Consider the following 18,455-nt stretch of genomic DNA (forward strand, 5'->3'; position numbering starts at 1 on the left):
TCTCTCTGTCTCTCTCTCTCTCTCTCTCTCTCTCTCTCTCTCTCTCTCTCTCTCTCTCTCTCTCTCTCTCTCTCTCTCTCTCTCTCTCTCTCTCTCTCTCTCTCCCACTCTGCAGGGGGCATCTTTGAGACTCTGGAGAATGATCCCATCAGTGTCGAGGAGTTGGCCTTCAAGTTTGCGGTGACCAGCATCAACAGGAACCGCACGCTGATGCCCAACACCACGCTGACCTACGACATCCAGAGAATAAACCTCTTCGACAGCTTCGAGGCCTCCCGGAGAGGTACGACAATACTTCCTTGAAGGGCCCTTTTTCACACTGGTCAAACAGGAGACCTTCAATCTTTACTGGTGGGCTTGGGATGTCTGCCTGATTTTAATTGACAAGGGTACAAGGAGATATGGTTTTGGACTGAGAGAAAACTTCTTCGAACCATATCTTCTTGTACTATTGTCATTTCAAATCAGGCAGCCTTCACCCACACATTTACTTCATTGGTTTTGTTTCATTTGATTTTGCGTTTGTTGAATCTCTGTGCCTGATAGATAAAGCGCTGGCGATAATAACAGCGCTGTTATTTGAAGAATGGTTTCTCATTGGAGGACTCAGAGTAACCATAGCGATGCAGGTTCGCTGGTATTGGGGTTTAAATGTGTGGAAGCATAACCTTGCAGTTCGGTCAGCTAGTGTGCCAGAAATCATAAGACATTCAAGCACTTTTGTAACTGTTTTAATAAGGGCTGGGCAACGATTAAAAGTATTAATCACGATTAATCGTTTAGTATTGATGAGTTAACTCCCGATTAATCACACCTTTAAAATTATATTTTAAATCCACTCCAATTTAAGTTAATTGAGATTATCAAATGGGATGACACATTATCTTCATACCAAATGTACTTAATAAGCAAAAACTAGAGCAGGCGATCTTGAGGGAGTTTTATTGACTCACTCAGTGTGGGTTGAATATGAAACTTACAGAACACCACAGATTCCTGAATTGTAAACAGGCAGTTAACTAGTACAATTGTAAACCAACAGTTACTACAAGTGTAGCTAAATTCAAATAAGTAGCGCCACAGATTTGGGAATTGTAAACAGGCTGTCACTTACTGCAAGTGTAATTCGATGTAAAGTAAGTGGTACTAAAAACACTTTCAATATTGACATTCTGGGGTGACCTTTCAAAATCAAAGTAAAATAAAAAATAAAATAAAATAAAAAAGAGAATGTGCGTTCATGCGTGAATTTGTATTAATCGCATTAAAATTAAATTGCATTAACGCGTAATTAGCGTGTTAACTTGCCCAGCCCTAGTTTTAATATATACTGGGCCTTTACGACACTCTTCAAACCTGTCAAATTGTATTTGTATAGCTGTTCCAGTTTCTGTCTCAAAGGATTAGAAAGCTGCTTTGAAATATCTATTGCCTAGTCAGTTATCTCCCATGAACCCATATGGTAAAAGGACACTTGATTACCCCATATCAGGCCACCCCAAGGTGGGTCCTGGTCCCACACTGGAGCCCCTGATGTTCTGGAGGTCGCTTTAGCCTCAAAATGTTGCATTGAGGCATACCTGTTGAATATCAATCTTTGAAGATGTTTTTTTTACACTAATCTCTGTGTCCCAGCTGATAACACAGGACAGTAGTAAAAAAACACAAACAGAAAATGAACCCAATATTTCTGTTCATTAGGGATGCACCGAAATGAAAATTCTTGGCCGAAACCGAAACCGAATATACTGAAACAGTTGGCTGAAGGCCGAAACCGAATACCGAATGTGGCTTTTAATGTTTTTCATTCATTTTGCTTTAATTTTTCACCATTACATCAATCGAACAATTAACTGTCCTTTATAAACTTTTTTGTCTTGCTTTTCTATAAAAAAAATAAATTACAAATTTGATACAAAATATTTATTTAATACTGAACGATTTCTAACATTCCAGCAGACATTATAGCAAGGATTTAAGAACAATGTACCTTTAAATAAATGAGTACAACTTTTTTTTTTAATAAATAATTAAAAATCGGTGTATTATGTTCGGCGTTTTTACACCTTCGGCCGAAACCGAACATTATGTTTTGGGCCATTTTCGGCCGAACATGTTCAGTGGCCGAACATTTGGTGCATCCCTACTGTTCATATTGTAGCAGTAAGAGTGTAGAAATAAAGTTAGAAATCCAAAATCGATGTCTGTAAAAAAATAACCCCACCTCACCCTGTCTTGGACCCTAGCCTGTGACCAGCTGGCCCTGGGCGTGGGGGCCGTGTTCGGCCCCTCACACAGCTCCTCGGTCAGCGCGGTGCAGTCCATCTGCAACGCCCTGGAGGTGCCCCACATCCAGACGCGCTGGAAGCACCCGTCGGTGGACAACAGAGACAGCTTCTTCATCAACCTGTTCCCAGAGTACACCTCCATCAGCCGCGCGGTCCTCGACATTGTCCAGTACTACAAGTGGAAGGCCGTCACCGTGGTGTACGAGGACGCCACCGGTGAGGCGCTGGGGACGGGCGGTGGTGGTGGTGGGGGTGGTGGTGGAGGGGGTGATGGTGGTGGTGGTGGTGGTGGTGACGGTGATGGTGGTGGTAGTGGTGGTGATGGTGGTGATAGTGGTGGTGGTGGTGGGGGTGTTGGTGGTGGGGGTGGTGGTGGTGGTGGTGGTGGTGGGGGTGTTGGTGGTGATGGTGGTGGTGGTGGTGGTGACGGTGGTGTTGGTGGTGGTGATGGTGGTGGTGGTGGTGGTGGTGGTGGTGGTGGTAGTGGTGGTGGGGGTGGGGGTGGTGTTGGGGGTGGTGGTGGGGGTGTTGGTGGTGATGGTGGTGACGGTGGTGGTGGTGGTGGTGATGGTGATGGTGGTGGTGATGGTGGTGGGGGTGGGGGTGGGGGTGGTGGTGTTGGTGGTGATAGTGGTGGTGGTGGTGGTGGTGATGGTTGTGGTGGTGGTGATGGTGGGGGTGGTGGTGGTGGTGGTGGTGGTGGTGATGGGGGTGGGGGTGGGGGTGGTGGTGGTGGTGGTGGTGACGGTGGGGGTGGGGGTGGTGGTGGTGGTGGTGGTGACGGTGGTGGTGGTGGTGGTGGTGGGGGTGGGGGTGGTGTTGGGGGTGGTGGTGGTGGGGGTTATGATGATGACGATAAGATGGCGGTTGTGGTCCTGATGAATATGCTGAATATGACGATGAAGATGATGATGATGATGAAGATGTCGATGATGGGGTGGTGTTGAGATGGGGGTGGAGAGGGTTGTGGGTGATGATGCTGGTGGTGATGATGATGACGATAAGATGGCAGTTGTGGTCATGATGATTTTGATGATCATGATGGTGCTGGTGATGATGATGAAGATGAGGATGGGGATCGAGGTGACGGGAAGATGGTGGTGGTGATAATGATGATGATGATGATGATGATGATGATGATGATGATGAGGATGATAATGATGATATAATATGAGGGTAAGACAAGGACGTTTGTGATAATGTTTATAAGGAATGAAAATACAAGAAACAAAAATACAAAAAGCAACTTTATAAGATATATAATCGGTCGTATGACCGGAGTAAAGAAACAATCGTCAAACTCATTAATTTAAAACAACCAGACACTGTCTTTCCATGACAGATGATGGATTGATGAATGATTAAGTCCCCACTAGGGCCTAAACATTTTTTTTGTTCGGTTCCGGTTTCCGACCGACCCTGTTAATTTATGTGCGACCCAAATTATTTTATGATCTTCGAAGAAAAAAGAAAAAAAAAAAGTTTTGATGCAAACTATAATTACGTTTTTGTACAGCACCTCTTCATTCAGTACAAGGATGAGCGCATTTTCTCGTTTTTAAATTAAAACAACCTACCTATCATTCGCTGCCGCTGGAAAAAATAAAATAAAAAAATAAAATAAATTCCCTACCTACCCATGACCTCAACTGACAACCAACAGGAAACCAAACTTTCCTTTTTTTTTAGGCCTAGTCCCTTTATGGGTACTTAATTGTGTGTGTATTGAGCCTACATCCTGACACTGGGGGGTTGCGGCGTGTGTCTATCTGTGATTCCAGGTCTGATTCGGTTGCAGGAGTTGATCAAAGCTCCGTCGAGATACAGCATCAAGATTAAGATCCGCCAGCTCCCCCAGGGCAGTAAGGACGCCCGGCCACTGCTCAAGGAGATGAAGAAGGGGAAGGAGTTCTACGTCATCTTCGACTGCTCCTACCAAACCTCCGCCGATGTCCTCAAACAGGTGAGACTACAACTCCCATGATGCACTGGTCGGTCGGCGATGGTGTGCCATCGACACAATTGCTTCCTTGATGAGACAATTGCTTCCTTGATCAGACAATTGCTTCCTTGATGAGACAATTGCTTCCTTAATTTGAGACATTTCCATGTCTTGTTGATATCACATTTGAATTTATAAAATCTTACATTCTCTGATTTGTTTGCCTTTTTAAGGCTGCAATGCCACACCAGAAATTATCCTCTGGGATTATTAAAGTCTTATTTTATTTTATCTTATCTTAGGCGCATCCATTGCCTTTCTTTAATTGGTGTAGATTCAAGTTATTGCTTCCTTGATTTGAGAAATATTCATCTGTAGGCTACACAATAGTACGAAGATATTGACTTGGAATAGTAGGAGTAGGCCAGAACAGCGATTAAAACCTCCTTCCCTGCCAACTGTTGTCTGTCTTATGGGTGTGTATCCTGACGTTTCATAGTCTCGTGCCGTCTTCAATCTCCTCTTCCAAAATTGTATTTTCCACTTCAGTGGAACATATGCCCAGTTTTTGCTATTTTATTTTGCATTGCTTTCTGAGTAATATCCACTATGCACGAGATTAGTCAAATTCTATCCCTTCTGAAATCCAATGTCCAATTTCCCAAATCCAAGCCGAGCCAGTTTCCAGGGCAGAAGCGGGATTAATTGGAAAACCCCGCATGAACACAACATGAGCAAATTGAGACACTAAAATGCACAGTGCGCTAACTCGTTAATGCTAACCACGTCGGCAGTGTGCAGCCAACCAATCGAAAACAAGTATTCTGCATTGAGAAAGTCACCCCTGGACTGTGGTAATCGGTGTGGATGGGTGGACGGGGCTGGGACGGGGTGGGAGGGGGTGGTGGAGAAGTTGAATTATTATTCGATTGGTTCTGTTCTCTGTAAATATGACTTCCTGTCTTTCCTCCTCTAGATCCTGTCCATGGGTATGATGACAGAATACTACCACTTCTTTTTCACCACTTTGGTAAGAAACACCAAGCCTAACATCGCCAGACCAATTGGCAAATTTGACCTGAACCTCTCTGTTCCCAAGGGTCGTTATGAACGGGCACTGACCAAAATGCCTCTGGACGCAATTAGATCGACCTCCAACCAATCAGAGCAACGAAACGGCTGACACATTGACGGCAGCCATCTTGGCTGTTGAATGAAACGCCCTCAACGGCGCTCCCATTGGGCGTTCCTCTGTACAGTCATCGTATTAAACCTGCCCTATATTCGTTCAACGTTTTTGATTGGCCGGGACCCGGGCCAAGACTAGTCTGCTAGGAATCAGTCAGAACGGAACGGGGTGGCCAGATGCATATTCCAGAGCAAAACAAAACATGAGCTTGCAGATTTTTCTGGTTCCCAGATTAAAGCAACACCACCACTTCCCTACCAAACCCTCAACTTCCCCTTGTCAATTGTGCAACAGCAACAAACATCTGTTTTTTTTCCCCTTTAAAAAATGGGATTGGTATATACTGTGGTCGGTCTGTGGTCCTACACTCTGTTCCATCCGTTTAATTAAAGCCCTGGGTTTTAATCCTGGCTCGCAGAGTCTCTGGCTGTGCTGAACTGTGCGCTGTACTGTGTGTACTGTGTAGATTGCATGGAGGTCTGAACTCAGACATCTGTGGTTTGTTTCGTAATCTGATTGTTGGATATATTCTGCGTGTCCCAAATTCCTTAGGTCTTAATATATTGTCACACAGCTGTAATCAAGTGTCCTTTTACCCTTGTGGTGTGTTAAAGCCATAGACTGAAAGACGAGAGTAGATACGAAGAGGAAGCCATGTGTGAGGTTGCGGCAGACACGGATGCGCAGCTGTTGCTAACATTGCTGTGTTAAGGATTCTGAGATCACTGTGCTGCTGATGCTAACATGTTGATAACTCCCCAGTGTAACCGATGCTACAGTACCAGTGCCGCTAATGCAGTTGTTCTCTTAATGCTACTGCTTCAGCTGGGTGACTAATGCAGTTGTTCTCTTAATGCTACTGCTTCGGCTGTGGGACTAATGCAAAGTGCAGAAGCTAAATGATGATGGTGATTATGGCGATGCAGTACTGCTAATGGTAATGCAACTGTCTGACTAATGCTCACAGTTCTGTGCTGCTGGGTTACTTTCGCTAATACAGCTGAGCTTCTAATGCTAGCATTGTTAGCATCAGCACCTGTGCTACTGATGCTAACGGGAGCGTGTCTATGTTCCCCGGGTCCTATGTTCCCCTCTTTGTATGAGACTGGGGAACATAGGACCCTTTTTTAAAAAAAGGGGCAACAATCACTTTCTCCTCAATGCTGCAGTTCACCCCGGACTGCACTGCACTGAGTTGGCCGGTTGAACGCTGATTGGCTGTTACGTTACACATGTCACTCAGTGGCCACGCTGTTGAACGCCGATTGGCTGTCATCACGCGAATGTCGCGTCAAAGTTTAAATATTTTTAAAGATTGATAGATTGCGGGGAACATAGGACCCTTTTCCCAGAAAAGGTCCTATGTTCCCCGCTTTTCCCAAAAAGGGTCCTATGCTCCCCGGTATGTATGGCTACAGGGGAACATAGGACCCTTTTTGGGAAAATCGGCGAACATAGGACCTTTTTTTTTTTTAAAAATGGATCCTATGTTCCCCGAGCGGGGAACATAGGACCTGGGAAACATAGGACCCGGGGAACATAGGGATGACCCCATGCTAACACTTCTATGATACTGATTCCCCAAGCAGTTTGGCTATAGCCTAGTAAGACTGCTGGATCCCAGATCACACTGACGCTAACTCTGCTCCTCGGTTATTTTGTTATTCTTCCGAGGGGGGTTGATTTGTGCTTTCTGTGTGTCGCCGGACCCCTCCAGGACCTGTTCTCCCTGGACCTGGAGCCGTACCGCTACAGCGGCGTCAACATGACGGGCTTCCGTCTGCTGAACATTGACAGCCCGGCGGTGGGGTCGGTGGTGGAACGCTGGGCCATGGAGCGTCTGCAGGCCCCCGCCAAGGTGGAGAGCGGCATGATGGAGGGCATGATGACGGTGAGGGGGCCCTGATGGTGCGTTCAGGTCACATGTGGGACGTGGAACAGATCCCCATCTTCACTTTGATTTGGGAGGTGTTCAAGGGGTTGGGTCAGTACATTCAAGATGGAGTACACCAGATTGATAGCAGTGTTGGCGTTCTACTTTGTTGATTGATACATGCCGTTTTTTGGTTAACAGCACAGCAAATGTAACGACTCGTATTGTGATTGAATGCTTTCATTGTACTTAGCAACACTTACTTATTACTTATTACTTATTGAACTATAAATGTGGTCAGTGTATGAGTGAGTGTGTGTGTGTGTATGTGTCGATGTGTATATTTTTGTGTGTGTGTTTATGTTTATGTATGTGTTTATGTATTTTGTATGTGTATCTTTGTGTGTGTGTGTGTGTGTGCGCTTACGTTTGTGTATGTGCCTGCGTGTGTGTGTGCCTGTGTGTGTGTTGATGCGTGTGTGTCTTTGTGTATTTCAAGTATATATGTGTGTGTAGGTGAGTATGTTTGTGTTTGTGTATTCTGTATGTGTATATTTGTGTGTGTGTCTGCCTGCGTTCCTGTGTGTACGTGTGCGTGTACATGCCCGTATGTGTGTGTGTGTGTGTGTATTTCATGTATATGTGTGTGTGTGTGTGTGTGTGTGTGTGTGTGTGTTTGTGTGTATTTCATGTATATTTGTGTGTGTATTTCATGTATATATGTGTGTGTGTGTATTTCATGTATATGTGTGTGTGTGTGTATTTCATGTATATATGTGTGTGTGTTTGTGTGTATTTCATGTATATATATATGTGTGTTTGTGTGTATTTCATGTTTATGTGTGTGTGTGTGTGTGTTTCATGTATTCATGTGTGTGTGTGTGTGTGTGTGTATTTCATGTATATATACAGTATGTGTGTGTGTGTGTGTATTTCATGTTTATGTGTGTGTGTGTTTGTGTGTATTTCATGTATATATGTGTTTGTGTGTGTGTGTGTGTGTGTGTGTGTGTGTGTGTGTGTGTGTGTGTGTGTGTGTATTTCATGTATATATACAGTATGTGTGTGTGTGTATTTCATGTTTATGTGTGTGTGTGTGTGTATTTCATGTATTTGTGTGTGTGTGTGTGCGGGTGTGTGTGTGTGTGTGTGTGTGTGTGTGTGTGTGTGTGTGTGTGTGTGTGTGTGTGTGTGTGTGTGTATTTCATGTTTCTGTGTGTGTGTGTGTGTGTGTACTTCATGTTTCTGTGTGGGTGTGTGTGTGTGTGTGTTTGTGTGTGTACTTCATGTTTCTGTGTGGGTGTGTGTGTGTGTGTGTGTGTTTGTGTGTGTGTGTGTGTGTGTGTGTGTGTGTGTGTGTGTGTGTGTGTGTGTGTACTTCATGTTTCTGTGTGTGTGTGTGTGTGTGTGTGTGTGTGTGTGTGTACTTCATGTTTCAGTGTGTGTGTACTTCATGTTTCTGTGTGTGTGTGTGTGTGTGTGTGTGTGTGTGTGTGTGTGTGTGTGTACTTCATGTTTCTGTGTGTGTGTGTGTGTGTGTGTGTGTGTGTGTGTGTGTGTGTGTGTGTGTGTGTGTGTACTTCATGTTCCTGTGTGTGTGTGTGTGTGTGTGTGTGTGTGTGTGTGTGTGTGTGTGTGTGTGTGTGTGTGTGTGTGTGTGTGTGTGTGTGTGTACTTCATGTTCCTGTGTGTGTGGCTGTCTCCCAGACGGAGGCGGCTCTGATGTACGACGCGGTGTACATGGTGGCGGCCGCGTCCCAGCGGGCGTCCCAGCTCACCGTCAGCTCGCTGCAGTGCCACCGGCACAAGCCCTGGCGCTTCGGGTCGCGCTTCATCAACCTGCTGAAGGAGGTGAGGGCGCTCGCAGCGGGAGACCGGCCAATAGCGGCGTCTGACGCGTGCCGGGAGAGGCGACGGTCTGATGAGCTACGCTGTACTTTATGCTAACGCTAGTATTTATGCTAAGTCAAAGTCACAGACAAAGTCAGCGGTATTGCCCATTACCAGATGTGTGCAAGACAAATAGAGCAATCTAAATCGCGTTTGTCTCTGACCCACGGTGCAGTAAGTACAAAAGGATACAATTTATTTACAAAAAAACTCATTCTAAATAGTGCAAAATAATTCTGAATAGCGCAAGGTAGGCAAAACAAAACGGTAAAACAAAACGGTATATGTACAATAAAGTTTAAAAAGTAAATGGTCCAAGGCTCTTGGGGGCAAATGGGAGGGGGCTAACACTAGTATTTAGCGTCTAATGGACGAGGACCACGTTGGCCACGGAATGAGGTGGGCGTGTTCTGCATGGTGATTCTACCTGCCGTTCAACGTAGGGTTTGTCTTGCTACAATTGAAGTGACACATTTTTGGTCTGATCGTGCATCTTGAATGACAAAAAGAGTAATTGTTAAAGTTATCCACATCCATTTTCTCTATATTTTCCCCACAACATTAATACACTGTGGACGCAAACCTGCAGCATCACCGCCAGATGTGATGTTGAATAGCAATTGCAAGCCATTTCAATAGCTATATATTTGTGAAATCACAAGTGGTGGTGCCCCACCCAGATAAATGATGGGTAGATCAATACATACCACTGGGTCGGCTGGTACCCATGATATTTAAAGCATAGATCTGGGTGGACACCCCCACGTCGGATGTAAGCATTGTTTTTTTTTTTTAAATGGGTTGTATCACATCTGGTGGTAAAATTTGTAGCAATAGAGTAACCTATGAAAGCTACCGCACCATGTCCCCTCAATGACACTACTGCCTACTTTCCAAAAACCTGTTTTCAATTGAAAATGATGGACCCTGCTCCTGTTTTATTCTCTTCTTATCTATTCACTCATCAATTACAAATATATTCAACAAGCAAGATCCTTTGTAGCAGTATACATGAGGCACAGCTGAGTTCCTGGCAGAGGCTATGTACTACAAAATACATAATCAAAACGAATGATTCTGTTCAGAAACAGCTTATCAAATCTCTCTGCAGATCTTCACTCGACTGCCGAACCCTCTTCTCGTCGAACCAAAGGGTTGGGGCGAGTATTATACAAAAAGGGGATGCATGAATAACATGTGAACAGACGCACTCTCAGCCTTGATAAGGTATCTGGCCCTGGCTATGTCCCGGAGGACCAGGTCGGTTCAACCTTGTTGAGACATAACAATGGCAGAATCTGGGAGATAACACCTTGTATCAGTATGAGAGGCCCTTGCCTGTTCCTAGACTAGAAATGTGAACAAAAGAGAGACACTAAAATACACCAATATTCTACAATCTTCAATTGAACCCTCTTCTATTTACAAAACAATGGTATACTTGAATAGTCCTCATTTTGTCGTCGTCGTGGCCTTCATAGACAGGACAATGAAGACAGACGGGATTGGTTCATAGAGAGCGAGCGAAGCAGAGGACCACGCAGGTCAGAATCAAACCTGGCTCACTACACTTACAGCTGAGATCCGTTCAAAGGCGTGGGCAGGGGTCAAAGGGCTTAGCATCAGTCTGATCAGTTCATTCTCTTCTCTCAACAATCAGGAGATAAAGAGAGAGAGAGAGGGAGAGAGTGGGCGAGAGAGAGAGGGAGAGAAAGAGAGAGAGTGACAGACTTGATTTGTACGGCTTTACACACAGGAACTTAATGAGAGACGAGGGAGTGTGTGTCTGTCTGGTGTGGTGGTGGGAGCAGATGTTTGCGGTGACATTGTTTGTGTGCGATGAGACCTCTTCGGTCTCCCCTCCTGCACGCTAGCAGCGTCATCAACGGCCTAAGAGCTCCCAGCGGCTTCATCAGAAGAACTCAGAATAGTTCTAATGACAGCGCACTTCATTACGCCCTCGCTGATCAGGATTGCTTCTGATGCTGCAACATCAAAGTCTCAACGTGTAACCCCTCCACCTACCTCGTAGATACGATAACCTGGCTAATCTGTAGTCAATGCGCAGCGTTAGTGATTTCAATGATGTGATCAATAAAATCACATCTTAGAACTGATATATTTCTGTTTCCAAGAATCTTCTTATTAACACTGACATTTAGATTGCACCGTTTTTGAGTTATTTAGTTCTGAAAGTCTCCCCTGTAACTACTGGATGGGATTTCACCTTCAATTGATCCTGGTCTCCGTTGGTGATAGTGTAGATCAACATGTCTGCGTGTAGATCTGTGGATGTGTTTGTGTGTAAAGATATATATGTTTATTTGTTTGTGAATGTCCACATTTCGTTGTGTGTATGTATTTCTGTGTGTATGTGTTTGGGAGTGTTTATATTGTCATGAATGTGTGTGTGTCTAGATTTATGCGTATGTGTGTGTGTGTTTGTGTGTGTGTGTGTGTGTGTGTGTATAGACTTGGGTGTGTTAGTTTGTTTGTGGCTGTCTAGATTTGTGTGTGTGTGTGTGTGTGTGTGTGTGTGTGTGTGTGTGTGTGTGTGTGTGTGTGTGTGTGTGTGTGTGTGTGTGTGTGTGTGTGTGTCTGTGTGTCTTTGTGCGTTTGCATCTTTGTGTGTGATCCCAATCATATTTTAAGATATTTGCAAACCGGGAGGTCCGAGCACTGATTAAAACATCTGTCCAATCAGATGGTTCGGAACAGATTATTTCCGGCAAGTTCTGGGATGAGTAACCGAGAAGCTGGCTGATTGGATGTTTGACAGAATGTACTTCATCATCTGCTCACTCCAGTACCTTTGATCTCTCTGTCGTCCAATCACTGCTCTGCAAGCAAAACTAGGCCACGCCCCCTGGCTCCACCCCCCCCCCTCCCTCCCATTGCATTACTTAATATTCTTTAATCTCTTCCAGATTAAACTCAGACATCCAGCACGTCTCTGCCCTTTGTACAGCAGTCTGATATCAACATTTTAGGAATAATTAGGGGAGAACCAAACGCTGTAATCTCAACAGAATGCTAATTTAGTACAATTCCCCCTCTGCAAATGAAACTAATTAGAATGCAATTCAATTTGTCAAGTATTTTCAGCCCACCCGTTAATCATACCATGTTCATTTGTTCAGTTTTTACTCATTATACCGAGTGTTTATGTGGGACATTCATGTCGTTTTTTCTTGTCATCGTTTATAAAGAATAAGATGATATATAGCATCTGTATCATCTCATACTTTATCGATATGCTGAAGAACAATATGATAGTTGATAAAGTGTGATATGATATCAAGGGTGTCAAAGTTAAGCAAACATGTGGGTACATTTCAGTGGAAAAGTTTAAACAACGGTTGTTTAAACAAGCACATACCACATCATCATAGCAGGGCTATGAAAAAAAGAACAGAAAAACAGGTGTATCAAATTAATCATCATACTCTTTTTTTTTTGTACAAGACATATTCACATACTACCCTGAAAGTAGTGCTACAAAGGTAACTTATTTTCCCTGCCATTACGATACCCACAGAGAAAAGATATGACAAATGTACCGTCAAACTTTATGAAGAATTGTATATTTTCCAGCGTATCAGAAGTGGGTATTTTTGCATTTGGTATATAATCTCAATTAACCTCAAATTAGTTTGTCACATAATACAGGTGATAAATAATGATATTCCAGATGACAAAGAACGATAACGATATAGAGGATAAATGGTGATAGGATATAGCTGATGAAGAAGTTGCTCTTCCCTCACCAGGTGCAGTGGAACGGCCTGACGGGACAGATAATGATCAACAAGACGGACGGCCTCCGCAAGGAGTTTGATCTGGACGTCATCAGCCTGAAGGAGGACGGCATGGAGAAGGTGAGTCGCCCGCTTCTCTTCCCCCAGGCGTATTAAAGACTGTTAAAAACATGAAACGGCTGTACCGGTCGTTGTGATCAAACCACCTCAACCGCTTGTGAAGATGAACTCAAGCTCCGTCCTTCCACCGACATATGCTCTGTGTTAAGAGGATTCTATGAGGATGGAGTTTCACTTTTTGATCAAAGTGTAAAATAGTGTAGCAAATGGCGGTTTGGGCATTTGGCGTTTCATGCAAAGTGACAAAGATACCTGATTGTGATTGGTTGAACTTATTTTGACGGCCCAGAAGCGTAAAAATTCAATCATGCTAATAAATTATATTTTTTTCGTAAAATGGAAATAACTGTTTCATGTATAGTCTCTGCCAGCTCCCAGATTAGTAAGTATTTTATTGACCTGGTTGTTCGTTGTAATAATTGCAAAGAACAATCACGTTCAAAGTGTGCCATGAGAGACGACTGCGATGGTTTGATCACCAAGACTGTCCTTTAAAAGCTGTCCAGAACGTATTCAAGTTTAAATGTGATCATAATCATTAATTCATCTTGAAATTTACAATGGAGATGAAAACCTGAGATGAAAAGCATATTTACTGTAGAAATGTTGTTCGTATTGTTCTCTTTAAGAACTGCATGGTTTCAGGTGAATTAAATTGCTTCTCTTTCCGTTATTCCTGCAAGACAATTGCGGGCAACAGCCACCTGAATAAAGTGTGGAAAAAGGTTTGTACTGGGATGATTGGAAACCCCTCTGACTGTCTTATTATTGAGTAATCCTTCCTGTACCCCCTGTTTCCCAGCAAGCCAGAACCGTCGAGTGTCTGCTACATCAGAACCAGTCTGCTGTTGTGTTTACGCTTGTGAACCCAGCTCGCTGTTCTGATGCGTGTTTGTGTCGTTGTGTCACGGATCCTCGCCCCCCCTCTTCTCCTGCTCTCTCCTGAGTCTTGTGTGTGTCTGATTTGTAACAGTTCTCATACGTACTCAGTCATTGAGTTGATGTCAGCAGACGCTTTTATCCGAAGCCACCTCCAGTGAAACAGTGTAGATACATGACAGTAAGGAGCAGGTGGGGGTAAGGAGGCATCTTGCCCGAGGATGCCTGCAGGTAGACTGACATGGGGGATCAAACCCAGAACCTTTGTGCTGGGGATGCAAGACAGCTTGACAACAAGACTATCGTAATAAAAATAGTTGCATTTCTTTTTCTTTTTTTTTGGCAGATCGGAGTGTGGAACTCTGGAACGGGGCTTAATTTGACGGACAGCAACAAAGACTCTTCCACCAACGTGACGGACTCCATGGCCAACCGGACCCTGATAGTGACCACCATTCTGGTAGGACGACCCAAGATACTCACGTTAAGAGGAATTACACCTGTTTAACACATCAACACAGTTGTCTATATGAACATAACGCTACAGTATGAAAATGAACGTTTGAATCTTTAATGGTGCATTCAATGTGTCAATCTTTCTTAATCTAAAATGACACTATGATCCAAAACATATAGAAACATACTATGAATGTCACACATAAAAACAATATCGGCTGATAACACCTACTATAAGACCAGGTTTGCCCTCATTTTTTCACTCACTCCAAAAGCCATATAAAGAAAATTGTGTGATTTTTACATTTAAAGGTGCCATATTATACCACTAGGTGTGGTGGCGTGTCCACCTAGATGTCTGACGGATAGACGAGCAACGTTAGCTCCAGTCCACTGGGTAGGCTGGCAGACTGATCTATCCAGCGCACATCTAGGGGGACACGGCCACTCTTGGTGTCAGAAGAGGCAGGTTTTCAGAACGAATCGTAACGGCTAATCACAATCCCACCTGGTGGTGTAACATGTCATCTTTAAACCCAACGGTAGACGACGTAAAATCCGTCGTTGACTTTAGTTTTCACCGAAGCCCGATGTTGTTGTGTGGCGGTGCAGGAGAACCCGTACGTGATGCACAAGAAGTCGGACAAGCCGCTGTACGGGAACGACCGCTTCGAGGGCTACTGCCTGGACCTGCTCAAGGAGCTGTCCAACATCCTGGGCTTCGCCTACGAGGTCAAGCTGGTGACGGACGGGAAGTACGGCGCCCAGAACGACAAGGGCGAGTGGAACGGCATGGTGCGCGAGCTCATCGACCACGTGAGTACCAGGAGCCTACCGGCGGGGGGAGGGCACCGTGGGGCCCCGCTTTATGTGGGTGGGGCTGGGTGTGGGAGGGGCTGGGTGTGGGAGGGGCTTGTGTGGGAGGGGCTGGGTGTGGGAGGGGCTGGGTGTGGGAGGGGCTGGGTGTGGGAGGGGCTTGGTGTGGGAGGGGCTTGGTGTGGGAGGGGCTTGGTTAGGGTTTGGGTTTCCAACAGTGCGGGCCAACAGGAAGGGCCAGTTATCTTCAAAACCTAGGCCCTACTCTAAACTATATAGTGCCAGCCAATGGTTAGGGACACGCTCATCGTTGCCCCAAGAGAAGAGCCATCATTGGTGTCGACATGAATTACAATGTTTACCTATTACAAGCTTGCTTGCCTGCCTTTTTAAGTAGTGCTGCCTACAAGGTGCACAGGACGAAGCTAACGCTAGTGTTATCGCTAACTCTGCTAAATGTGTGGCAAGTGTCTCTCTCTCTTCTGGACTTCTAAACCAAAGGAGCCCTCCACTAGTCCAGCCAGAAACTATTTACGTATATATATATATATCAGTGTGTATAATCACCTGTTGCTGTTACCACATTCACTCACCCCTTCCTTCCCCGGCTCCATGTCTCCACGTACCTCCGTCCATGCTAGGTGGCGGACCTGGCTGTGGCCCCCCTGACCATCACCTACGTGCGGGAGAAGGTGATCGACTTCTCCAAGCCCTTCATGACGCTGGGCATCAGCATCCTCTACCATAAGCCCAACGGCACCAACCCGGGCGTGTTCTCCTTCCTCAACCCCCTGTCCCCGGACATCTGGATGTATGTGCTGCTGGCGTGTCTGGGGGTCAGCTGTGTGCTCTTTGTCATCGCCAGGTATGTCTTCATCGCCGGCTCGACACCGTTCAGCTGACTGTAGTTGAGGAAGAGGGGAGGCGTTGTTTACTGTTTACTGTCCAGGACTAACTTTTTTCCAAGTTAGTCGTGAAAGTTGATTTGAATAAATTTGCTTGATTGACAGAAGCATGTACCTCCTAGCTGAGTGTTGATGTGTTACCCTGAGCAAGACACGTAACCCTAATTGCTCCTGACGAGCTGGCTGTCACCTTGCATGGTTGACTCTGCCGTCGGTGTGTCAATATGTGTATTAACCCATGTAAGTCACTTTGGATAAAAGCGTTTGCTAAATGCTAAAAATGTACTGTATATTGTAACATTTGTTTAGCAAGTGGTTTTAAGCATCACATTTATTTTTTTATTTCACATTCACATTTTTTTTGTAATTTCCCTTAAATTTCAATTGATAAATTAAAGACTTTCAATAAGTAAAGCTTATGCTCTTCAAAGTAAAAGTCCCCCCCTGTCCGTCTGAAAAGGCTCTCATATGAACATCTTACTTTCTTTTCTGACTGACATCCTGGAACTGTTTGTGTGTATGTGTGTGTATGTGTGTGTGTGTGTGTGTACGTGTGTGTGTGTGTGTGTGTGTGTGTGTGTGTGTGTGTGCGTGTGCGTATGTATGTATGTGTGCGGTGTACGTGTGTTTGTACCTGCAGGTTCACCCCCTATGAGTGGTACAACCCCCACCCCTGTAACCCGGACTCTGACGTGGTGGAGAACAACTTCACGCTCATCAACAGCGTGTGGTTCGGCGTCGGCGCTCTGATGCAGCAAGGTACCGCCCCCCCAGACTTCCGTACTATAATAATAAAAATCACTTGCATTAAAGAGCGACTGAGAACCAAGATGGCCGGCAGGTGAGTAAGGCCCATCGTTCACTCAAAGTAAGAGCGAATAAAAACTGGGTTGATTTTGTAGAGGAACAGAAAACCATGATATTGTTTTAGAAAAGATTCAGCCCTCGTCTCCCAAACCTGACCTCTGCACCCCACCCGAACACTCCAGGTTCGGAGCTCATGCCCAAGGCCCTGTCCACGCGTATCGTGGGGGGCATCTGGTGGTTCTTCACCCTCATCATCATCTCCTCCTACACCGCCAACCTGGCCGCCTTCCTCACCGTGGAGAGGATGGACTCGCCCATCGACTCCGCCGACGACCTGGCCAAGCAGACCAAGATCGAGTACGGCGCCGTCCGGGACGGCTCCACCATGACCTTCTTCAAGGTAACCCGGGGTTACCAGTGTGCGATCGATAAGCCCTGCATCAACGTAGGAATTCATATCCTCACAACAACCACGGTCGGAGTGCCTTTTTTTAGAGGTGGTCTTAACACTGAAGAAATGTACAGAGTCTTAAACATAGCGTTTAATGTTTAGATTTTACAGGGTGTCCGCGCAGTCTTAAAAAGTCTTAAATTCATGTTTCTAAATTTAAGGACTTAAAAAGACTTGAATTGTTCAAGTCTTGTTGGTCATACTGTAACTCAAGGACTTAAATTTCTCGGGGCAGGACTATATATATTTATATTTTTCTCGTGGGACTTTTCAGGAAGGTCATGTAGAGAGGCTTCTTTCTTGCTAGCTGCATGTATAAACGATTATCTGCGTGCTTGCTAGCTACTCTGCGACAATGGGTAGGTGCAAATTCAAGGACAGTTGGCTGGAAGACGTCCGTTTCCGAAGTTGGCGCGCGTCTGTTGCCAACCCCCACCATCGCATGTTTTGGGTCTTAAATTTCATTCAAGGGGGTATTAAAAAGGTCTTAAAAACTCTTAAATTTGACTTGCTGAAACCTGCAGATACCCTGTTTTATATGAGATGAAAAGCCACACCATAAGAATACAATTTGATAATACAAGACTTTATACAAGACAGAAAGACAAGCCAATCAACGGGTACAAAGTTAGCAAAGAATGCAGTGATCGACTGCATTTACAAACCTTTGACACCCTGTAAAACACTCGCCTCTGCAGAAATCCAAGATCTCGACCTACGAGAAGATGTGGGCGTTCATGAGCAGCAGGAAGAACACGGCGCTGGTAAAGAACAACCGCGAGGGGATCCAGCGCGTGCTCACCACGGACTATGCCCTCCTCATGGAGTCCACGAGCATCGAGTACATCAGCCAGAGGAACTGCAACCTCACGCAGATCGGAGGTCTCATCGACTCCAAGGGCTACGGAGTCGGGACCCCCATCGGTGAGGACTCCGAAACGCCCGCAGCTCTGTTCGGTTCTGATTCACGTTGAGATAGGACTGCGTTTATTATCATCATTTTGGTAAACTTTACTTTCGTAGAGAACATTTTTGAAGCGTTACAAAATGTGTTTCGCAGGGAGTTTCACGTGGCCATAAA

General features: G+C 45.1%; 1 protein-coding gene across 1 annotated transcript in view; it reads left to right on the forward strand.

The window, feature by feature from the left end:
- The window catches only part of LOC130405470 (glutamate receptor ionotropic, kainate 1-like), a 29,217-nt gene that overhangs the window by 9,392 nt on the left and 1,370 nt on the right, over positions 1 to 18,455 (forward strand). Inside the window, exons 2-15 of the mRNA XM_056610552.1 lie at positions 116 to 283; positions 2,247 to 2,504; positions 4,070 to 4,251; positions 5,207 to 5,260; positions 7,137 to 7,310; positions 9,000 to 9,143; positions 12,953 to 13,060; positions 13,744 to 13,785; positions 14,286 to 14,399; positions 15,008 to 15,211; positions 15,853 to 16,076; positions 16,757 to 16,875; positions 17,106 to 17,323; positions 18,073 to 18,298. Coding sequence (XP_056466527.1) covers positions 116 to 283; positions 2,247 to 2,504; positions 4,070 to 4,251; positions 5,207 to 5,260; positions 7,137 to 7,310; positions 9,000 to 9,143; positions 12,953 to 13,060; positions 13,744 to 13,785; positions 14,286 to 14,399; positions 15,008 to 15,211; positions 15,853 to 16,076; positions 16,757 to 16,875; positions 17,106 to 17,323; positions 18,073 to 18,298 — 2,235 coding nt within the window. The remainder of the gene's footprint in view (positions 1 to 115; positions 284 to 2,246; positions 2,505 to 4,069; positions 4,252 to 5,206; positions 5,261 to 7,136; positions 7,311 to 8,999; positions 9,144 to 12,952; positions 13,061 to 13,743; positions 13,786 to 14,285; positions 14,400 to 15,007; positions 15,212 to 15,852; positions 16,077 to 16,756; positions 16,876 to 17,105; positions 17,324 to 18,072; positions 18,299 to 18,455) is intronic.

This window comes from Gadus chalcogrammus, chromosome 16 (genome assembly GCF_026213295.1).
Source record: "Gadus chalcogrammus isolate NIFS_2021 chromosome 16, NIFS_Gcha_1.0, whole genome shotgun sequence".
In the NCBI taxonomy this organism is placed as follows: domain Eukaryota; kingdom Metazoa; phylum Chordata; class Actinopteri; order Gadiformes; family Gadidae; genus Gadus; species Gadus chalcogrammus.